This window comes from Micrasema longulum, unplaced genomic scaffold (assembly GCF_059751315.1).
Source record: "Micrasema longulum isolate JH-2025_06_02 unplaced genomic scaffold, ASM5975131v1 h1tg001801l, whole genome shotgun sequence".
Lineage (NCBI taxonomy): Eukaryota > Metazoa > Arthropoda > Insecta > Trichoptera > Brachycentridae > Micrasema > Micrasema longulum.
In genome coordinates, this window is record NW_028278975.1 from 62,472 (window position 1) to 72,951 (window position 10,480).

Here is a 10,480-nt window from a genome sequence, read left to right on the forward strand (position 1 = left end):
TATTTTTTTAAGGCTTTACTAATGTGAAATATTTGCATATTATATACTTTAAACCTTTATTATTTGTATTTAAGATTTTAACTCCTGTATTTTTATTTAAGTCATGATTTAAATTGATTATGTGATTTGTGAGTTCTGAGAAATTATTATTGTGAAAACACATCATCTGTTCTTTTACACGAATACCAAATTTTCAAATACCAGAGACGGGGACGTCACGAAACCGGTAGACATAGAAAAGCCGGTAAGTAATTATATACAAATATTTAGTAACATTTAGTATATGTGTGTTTATTTTACTTGACTTTTTTCTCTTTCCTATTTAATCAATCTGTTACATGTATTTTGAATTGTATTGATAATTAATTGGATACTCTGTAATGTTCTCAGTGCAAATAAAAATAAATAAATTAAATGAAATATAAAGATAAAAAATAAAATAAAGTTTTTTTTTAAAAAAATTAGAAAAATGGATTAAATCCATTAATATAAAACTAGTTATCAATGGGAAAATGAAATATAGAGGAAAAGAGGAAAGGTTTTATAATTATTTCAAGTGAAAAAGTATATTGATAAAATAATTTACCTCCATTGACATGTATTGAGAATATTTATAGGAAGGGAATATGGAAGTCTAAGTATTTGCAGGGCTATTTTGACTGATTAGAGTGATAACTTTAAATAATGCGTAGCATTCACCATTCTAACCTAGGAGTAAAATCCAGTCCTTGTCTACAAAATTTGAACATAATAAAAAAAGGTTGACTTTACGTATCTCTCTCCTTTAAGCAAAATTTCGTTACCAAGATGTTTTGGAAATTGCAAAAAATATTCAAATAGCATTTTGTAATACGAGTAGTTTATTTTTCAATAATTGCAATAGATGTCTCCGGTATAATTTCTTACTGGTCGGCATAAAAATAATGATTATTTAAAATAGATTTATTTCATTTACTACAAAACATTTTTTTTTAGTAATTAATGGAGTGACCTGTGCTCTATGAAGGTGAAGAAAGAAAATCATATAAACATATTGTAGGCATTATGCAGGAATAAAATAAAATAAATAAATAAATAAATCTCACCCCCATTAATGAAGGTTTCAGCTTTATAAATTCACAGAAATTCACAGATGCAAGAATTGAAGAATTTTTATCAGATCTGTGAAAGACATTTTGAATTTATGTCCTGCTTAACTTATAACTTTTAATTTCATCTCTTAATTTTAACTTTTTCATATGTACATCTACTACCTGCATCTAATTATTTTTTCCTAAGAAATATATATGTTCATGGAAGCAAAGAGAGAGGGGAGGAAAGTAGAGTTGGAGCTATACAATGTCTTCTCCATTTTATGTACTTTTTATTTAATTTTTATATTTTTATATATTTATTTTAGAATTTGTTTTTTTTTTTTACTCTCCTCCTTTCATAATAAATTTATGTGAAATCTGTAATTGGTCTTACCCTTTTGAATTGTTCTTTTGTATCTTGTATTTATAAAAAAGACTATGATTTCCTTAATAACTAAATAAATATGGATGTTCAAATATAGGCAAACTGGGGAATGTTACACAGTGTGTAAAGTGCAAATGACAGGTCACAAGCCCTGTAAATGCATGGACTTCCATATTTCCACCTTTGAAATGTTATATGTTCCTGTTACAATACTTTAATAAGAATTTAACTATTGAGCTAATTTACGATTCTCACAATGTCTCACAATGTCTTACAATTGTATACTATTTACATATTGCGATATTCAGATGTTTATTTATGTAATAATTTTGAATTTGAATTTTCGCTTTTATTTAATAATGTACATGCTTCCACTTTCTATTATGATGTATCCCAACTCAACACAGGGCTCTTTGCCTCATAGAATTAGGGATATGTTATTTTCCTTTTTTGTAATATATATGTATTTGTATGAATAAATAAAATAAATAAATATACTTATGCACTCATCATCATCATCATTCCCTTTTCGCATCTAATGATGCATAGGGCGCTGCATTAGTACACCGATATGCACTCTCACACAGCCACCCTCACTTCACCGTATATTTGTGAATATCTGTAATTGGTTTTATTTCGTTTTTCCTTTGTACTATTTTATATTCTTTGTATTTACTGATGATATCTTAATAAAATAAAATAAAATAAAAATGAAATACAAGTTTGTTTCTATTACTGACCAGGGCTGTAGAGCTGCGCCAGCTCGCGCGCCCCGCGGTGGGAGGGCCCCCAGCGGGCGGCGGGGGGCGCCGGCACGTCCTCCGCCATGGAGTTCTCCAGGATCTGGCGTTCCGAGCGCACGGGGGCTAGGAACGTGCTGGCCACGCTGCTGGCGTACTCCAGGCGGTCGGGCGCCGCCACCAGCGCCGCCAGCCCGCGGCCCCCGCACGGCGACACGGGCAGCGGCAGCGCCATGCCGCGAGACGCGGAGCGCTACGACGCCATCGCGCGGCCCGGCGTGACCATCGCGGACCGAGGGTTGCGCGATACTGGACTAATGTCAGATATCCCGAACCAATAAAAGTACGCGGTACGTGCCGGAAAATGCCGAACGGGCCCGAAAATCACCGATCCCTTGACGCTTTTCCGCTACCCGCACGGGATGACTGGGAAAAACGGGATACGAAAAACGCTCAAAACGATTAAAAATGAAAGTAAAAAGTTCTTTATTTCACGTTTTTTAATTCTTAATACTATGAATAAGTACTTCAAATTTATAAATTCAAATTCGGAAACAATTTTAATTTAAAAAACAACTGTTTTTTTATGTTTTTTAACTGTCACTTGGGTATAAAACCACCAACCTGCGTTGATTGTTGCACTTATAAAATGAATCACAACACTTTTATGTTATACGACACTAGTTTCCCAACTTAAGTTCGTGAAAGCGCGATGCGCTCTGTAAATAGACGCCCGCCCGACGCCAAAGTTCATTTGCAAATGAAGAGGCTAGAATCTAGAATATAAAAACACGCCACGCGAGTTTCGATATTTGAATCGGATGACTTTCTTCGCGCAGGCGTTACCTACGTACTACGTACAACTTACGAATATAATCAAAACTAGAAATGTCCCTGCGGTGACATAAATATAATCTTGTGTGTTTTGTGATTAGATAATGAGTGACAAAATTATTTTTAAGCAGGTGATTGTCAGATTGTCGGCCTCATGGTGTAATGGTCAGCGCGTTTGTCTACCATGCGAGAGGTGTCGGGCTCGATTCCCGACATGTTTGATATGAAATATTTATTTAGAATTATGTAAAATGCATAGAATTAAGAATAGTCCAGAAGGACCGTAGAATCATATTTGAATACATCAGACTTTGTACGAAAATTCCCCCACTATGCCCCACTTTCACCTCGCGCATGCGTGATGTCGCCCCGTAATGTTGCACGATTGTAAAAATTAAGATCATAACACAAATGTAAGGTAAAAAAAAGCAGTCCGTTAATTTATCTAAAATGTTATTGTGCACGCGGAAATATTGATTGACACAACAGATTAGACAAGTAAAGAGTAATTTAATAAGAGTAATTGAATTAATGAACTTTGAACTGAAAATATAAAACATATACGGATATTTGTATATCATGTTAAATAATATTTCATACTTTAAAGATAATGTCGGTCAAATGTCCACCACAGCGTCGTTTGATCCGAGGTCCAATTTTCATTAGTTGTCTCATTATATGAGCAAAGTAGAGTAAACAAATTTACTACCCTGGTAACACTAACGAAATTTCATTTTGTTTTCTTCGACAATCTGACAGATGGTAAAATAATTCAATTTTTAAGTAATGTATTTTCTACTTACACATTCATTTGCTAATTACGCATGAAATGTGATACCATCCTGTTTCTTTAAGTTCCTAGCAGTATTTCTACACTTTAAAAGGACACAACACGGCATAGTTTAATTCAAATCAGGAGTTGCGTACTGAGCGACGTCTACAAAGAAACTAATGGGTCAAAACGTGAAACTACTCATTTATGAGTAGTTTAGTCGCCTTCTGTTTGATGCTCGTATGCGGTTTCTGAATTATTATTAATTCTATGGTAAAATGTATTAAATACAATTCATGTAAGCTATTTTGTTTAATTTTAATTTTTAATTTGGTTTATTCAGAAAAACAACAGCAATACAAAAAAATAAACACAAGATTATTAAAAAAAATAAAAAAATTAAGCCTTATCAGTTTTCCACATAAATACAATTATAAAAATCCTATCCAGTTAGATATATATACATGTAGAAGTGCATGTGTGCGAGTTTTTGTGTGTGAGGATGCGTGGGTAAGTAAGTGGATTGTGGTTTTGGTAGGTATGTGAATATGTGTGTGAGTGTATATGGGGGCGAGGGTGGGTTTATGAACAAAATGAGTGTATGTTTGATACGAGTGAATAGAAACATCTTAAATTTAAAATGTAAAAATATTTTTTTTTAAAAGAAACATAATTTGTTTCAAATAATAGTTTTTTAATTCTTATTTTAAAAGCGGGTTTACTGCAGTTAAATATATCTATGCTATTAGAAAATACATTATAATTACGCGCCAACCGAATCGGAGGAGAGTTCTGTGCATAGTTGGTGCGAACTGTCGGTACATGGAAAAGAAATAGATTCGTGTGACGGGTGCGGTAGCGAGGTACATTAAGATATATACAGTACATTAAGATATACAATAGACACCATAATCTTGTGTAATGTTTTTACTGTTTGTGTTTTTCTAAAATTTATCATTTATTTGTTTTTATTTAAATCTTTTATTTATTTTTTATTTTGGAAATTATTACTATTATTTTTTTTTGTTTTGGTTAGACTGTAAGAAATTGCAAGTGGCAATAAGTCCGCCTTTTATCCGTGTATACCTTTGTTTTTTTGTATGTATTACATCGTATATTTCAGTTAAAAGATTTATTATTATGATTATTATTATTAAAAAGGGTGTTTTCACACCAGAATATTTCATAGTCTCTGGACTGGTACCTGAAGCGTAATACTGATCATCTTACCTCCATGTAATTTTTTTTATTAAGATACGCTGCGATTGGTGTACCAATGCAGTGCCCTATGCGCCATTGTGTACGGAAAGGGAATGATGATGATGATTGTCAAAAATAAACTTCTAACAAAATAAATATGTATTATTAACATATTAACAACAGAGATGAAGAACATTTTAGAGAAGGTTATATAGAAGTCTAGGCATCTACAGGGCTTATGAACTTTACACACTATGTAACATTCACCATTCTGCCCATATTTGAACATCTATATTCTTTCAATGCTTTCATCTGTTGATGTTTGTGAAGTTAAAGAGCTGAAATCTTTATGAAACTTCTATATTACCTTCTCTAAAATGTTCTTCATCTCTGTTGTAATATGTTAATATTAACAGCTCCCCAGGGAATTGAATCCAGTTCTTGTCTACAAAAATTTGGACAAACTCAAAATATTGTTCAATATGCATGATTTTTTTTGTTTATATAATTGTAAAAGTACACATGAATAAAACTTAAGACACATAAAAAATAAATAAACCTTGTAAATACAAACACCTCACTAAGCAACTTTTTGTGGCTTGTTGTTGTACTTGAAAAAAAATATCTTTACATAAACAATGATTTTATCGACTGTTTCGCGCTGTTGCCAAATGTTTCAAGTACCTACGTAATATTATGCACATCATCGACATGCCCTGAGCCCTCAAAAATGATGACACTTAACTCATGCCCGCCCAAACGCTCAGTCATGCTCAACGTGTATTTAGTCGTACGTAGTCGACGCGACGTTAAGAATTTAAACAAAAATGCCCGTTTATGTCATGAAAGCGTGTAAAAACCTTTTGGATAAACACTGTAAAAAGGATTTAGTATCTTTTCATTGGCAAATATTTGTTCATGAGTGATTAACGAAGTATAAATCAAATTAATATTATTTTTTGTAAACGTCAAACTACGTCTAGCGGCGGAATTGGGAAGCTCTTCTTGCCTACAGGACTACGCTGATAGGAATGCCGTTTAAAATATAATGAATGCGAGTTAATATTATTTTTGCATTCCCCAGAATTCAGTGAAAATAAATAAATGGGTCGAAATTATAAATAATTTAAAGAGAAAATCTTATTGGGATCCATCAAAAACGACTGTTGATTGCTAATTTTAAAATACAACCTTTTTTATGTAACAAAAATGAGTACCCTCCCATTTTGGTAGCATTTGCACGATCGTTGAATGCAGCTCTGGGCTGGTATTCCAAACGCTCTCGAGGCCGTATTATCTCGTATATTTGCATACAAAATACACGAGAAAAACTGTTTTCTCGTGCCACGAAAGTGGTTTAGAATAGCATAATGGTATAAACAACTCTCGTGAGAGTCTGTAACTAGAGAGCGCGTCCCCAAGGTGGCGGATAGGGGAATGCTCGTCAGCTTGCTGGAGGGTAGGAGGGTAATAAAATACCTCCTGAAGACCAACAGACCGGGAAGACAGGTCCCGTAAGCCTAGAAAGGCGGCATGTCTAAGAGAAGGAATCTCTAAACTTGAATTCCTGGGGTGGTATTTTGGATCTTCTCTATCCCTTAAAAGTGATTGATTTGGGGATTTTTAATTTTTGCTTGCGTTTACTCTTTCATTCGCAAAATTAATACGTAAATGATATACATATATTTCATATAACACCTTTGAATTTTAAAAGGCAGTGTGTCAATTTATTATCTTCAAATATTATTAGTTTTGAATTATGAGGGTGTGCATTTGTCGATTATTGTCACACTTCAATATCCCTTGTACCCACAACAACTGTTCACTTCCCACCTCCAGTATCCTTTGATAACCTGCCACAGCAAGACCTCGTATCGCATATTTTTTTGCCAAACGTGTGCCGCACCACCATTTGTTTCCACCAACTACCAGTGTTCAGCTCCAGGTCGGGGGCCTGTCCTAGTGGTGGTGCCGCTTGCATTTGACCAGTCGGACTACCGCAATTCCATCAAGAATGAACCAGGTTAGTGGCTTCTATTCCTGATCCATTTCATTTGTTGGGGTTGTGACTGATTGACATTGCATACCGCATATCGAGGATACTCACTTATTTATATATTAAAATTAAAAATACAGTCCACTATATCGTAGAAGCCTTAGGGCTTTCTTCTTTCTGCTTATTTCTCGCTCCGCACCCGCGTGGGAATTCGTTTTCCCGCCAACTATATTGATTTAAATTTAGAGTGAGTGACCGAATGACCTATCTTGGTTATATGATTATATTTGAAGAAAAATTAAACTTCATTAAACATATAATAGAACATAACAAATATTTCGTGGGCCGTGGTATAAGGATTTTGGAACTTTCCATTACTAGAATTAAAGACGTAATCTCTCCATAATCTATTCACTATGCCCTGGGTATCCTTCTTGACTCCGGATTCTGCCTCTTTGGGTTTCCCTTAGTAGTTTCATCTCTGACATTCTAGGAGTTATTTAGTTTTTCTATTTAGTTTTTCTGCTTGGTTTTTCGTATTTTTCTTTTCTCTCTATCTATCCTCGCCTCTATTGTATACACCATGAATGGTGTGACACACGTTTTGTAAATCCGAATCATATTTCCAATAATCACGTATTAATCGTACCATACGACATTTCTTAGGCATCCAGATGTTTACTAACTGAGATGGATATGTTCTCATCATCACTATGGCTGCATCGTCTGCGTGGCATGTTATGTTAACGACCTTATTTCCCTTAGTAGATTCACCACTTTCTTCATTTTTCAAAGCGTTTTTTTATATATATTTATTCTGCTTATATAAGAGAGGGTTTTTGGCATATATATTGTTGTGCTATATTTAGTTATAAAGCTAAACTTGCTTTGTTTCTTTGTTGTTCTCAAGATGTGTTTTTTTTGTTGTTAATATTATTTATGTCCCAAATTGAGTTGTTGTAACTCCTGGGAATGTAATTCAATGTATTATACTTGTAAAATACTTTGTGTTATATGATTTATAAATATTTGTTTATTTTTTTTAAAAGCATGAAAACTCTGGGATTTCTGTTGTGAACAATCAGAAATTGTGTAATGAAAATTTTATATGTTGCTTTAGTACGTAGACAACTTGAAAGCAACTCGGTTATGGTCACCATATTATAAAATGCATATAAATAATATAGATAGAGTTTAGCATAAATCTTTTCGTTGCGTTAATTTCAAGTTAGGTATTGTAGTTGAACATATTAATTAAACATACTTAAATAAATATTTAAATATACAAACATTAGAAAATATAAGAAAACTTAATGATTTGTTATTTTTATTTAAAATATTAAATTCAGTATTTGACTGTTCCCAACTGTTAAAACTAATCAACTTGCGAGTGCCTGACCGGGTTACCCGATTTAATAAACCCTTCTATGTAAATGTATCTACAACCAACTATAGTGCACACTTTGCCAATAAGGAGAATTCATGCGTTTGCAAATTAATACGCAAATGATATAAATATATTTAATATAACACCTTTGAGTTTTAAAAGGTAGTGTATCAATTTATTATCTTTAAATTTTAATTCCTAAATAGGACTATGTTATTTTTCTAACTTCTCCTAATTTTAAGATTATTTTAATATAACTGATAGGAAAAAATGCACTTCTGTTCTTTCCACTGTAATATATATTTAATATATTATGTACAACATGTATACCCATATATTTTTTACCCATATATAAGATTATATATTTTTTATTTTTCTTATTCTTTTTAATTAATTTTTTGCTACTTTTGTGTAAAATACATGTCTGTCTTTATATTTACATATGTAAAAGCCTACAAGGCATTTAAATCAATTAATAAAGCTTGCCCTTAATTTCTTAAGGGCAGTGTATGTTATTATGTACCAATTATCTTTATAGGAATTGCGTCCCTAATTAAAAACCCCACCGCACGTCCCTGCTATGTATATTATTTTATTTTTTTAAAAACAAAACTGAATTCAGCTGTTTTAAAGGTCATTTTTGTTATAAAAATGTTTTAAGTTTTCCGATAGTTGCGATGCAATCCCCGGACTGTGTGGTAGGTATATATTTATTCATCCAAGGATCTCCACCCGCTTTTCAGTATTAAGTGTCTAACAGCTATGAAAGAAGGCGTGCCCCAGAAAAGTACTTAGTGGAAAATAATATTAATATCGTGGGAAAAGTGACAGACAACTTACTGACTAAAATGGCGGCAGGTGGGGTACATAATAAAATTAAACTTCTTTCTTTTAATGTCCTTGTCCGCAACATTCAAATTAATTTTTCATCAAAGCTACATACGTATGTGTGTAGAAAATGACTATCTAGTTGCTCACAATATTCCTTTTAAAATATTATTCGCGTCATACTATTGCGACGTGAACTTTGAAATAAGCCATACATAAATACTATTTATTACGTCGCAATAGTAAAATGATGCGGCCTTGCTAAGTAATGAAGGATTTCTTTATCAAATGCATAAAAGCTTGAAGTTTAGTATAGACACTATAATTTTAAAAAATAATGTCGGGAGTGTTCGCAAACCAATTTATGTATTAATAATGATAATAATATGTGATACCTACGTACAATATAATAAAAACAAAGGCATATATATAGTTAAAAGGCGAACTTATTGCCACTGGCAATCTCTTACAGTCTAACCAAAAAAATAAAATAAAATAAAGGAAATGATTATGAAAAGTAGAGAAAACAAAAACAACTAAAATATTATATTGACATATTACAACAGAGATGAAGAACATCTCAGAGAAAAGAATATGACCTGTCATTGGCTGGTTTAAGTAGCCACTTTAGACACTGTGAAACATTCACCATTCTGCCTATATTTGAACTTCTATATTTCTTCAGTTCGTCCATCTGTTGATGTTCGTCCAGCGTGACAGCGTCCCATCTTCTGTGGGACTGTCCACTCTTGGACACGGAAAGGGACATGATGATTTGTAGTCTGAGCAATGTGCCGAGACCTGGGCTGCTATTCCAAACGCTCTCGTGGCCGTGGAAAACGCTTTTATCTCGCATGTTTACATACGAAATACGCGAGATAAAAGTGTTTTCTACGGCCGCGAGAGCGTTCGGAATAGCAGCGCTGTTTGATGTGCCTAGCTAGTGGCAAATAGGAGCAACTTGAGGGCATTTTCTGCGTTTGCGGAAGGGAAGGTTCAAAGGTGGGACTTGTTGGGGCCCCTCGATCGCAGTGAAAGTGACATTAAAAGTTGTAAATGTAAATATTTTTTCGCGCTATCCTTACTAAATTTGGTTAGTAGAGGAAGAAATATAATCAATTCGTAATGAAACAAAAAAATTGCTTGCTTGTATGAGTGAATCCGAAGAAAGGCATTTAATCTTTAAAACGGATTCGGGTACGTGGTGGATGTTTTCAATGTTGATGTTCGTAAAGTTAAAGAGCTGAAGCCTTTATTGATTCATC

At 33.4% G+C, this 10,480-nt stretch overlaps 1 protein-coding gene across 1 annotated transcript in view; it reads right to left on the reverse strand.

Annotated features, from left to right (window-relative positions):
- Positions 1 to 3,055, reverse strand: part of Kua (Plasmanylethanolamine desaturase Kua) — a gene marked incomplete at its 3' end in the record, with an annotated part of 65,180 nt that extends 62,125 nt beyond the window's left edge. The window contains exon 1 of the mRNA XM_088237893.1: positions 2,199 to 3,055. Within this exon, the coding sequence (XP_088094019.1) occupies positions 2,199 to 2,433 (235 nt within the window). The remainder of the gene's footprint in view (positions 1 to 2,198) is intronic.
- Between the last annotated feature and the right edge of the window lie 7,425 nt (positions 3,056 to 10,480).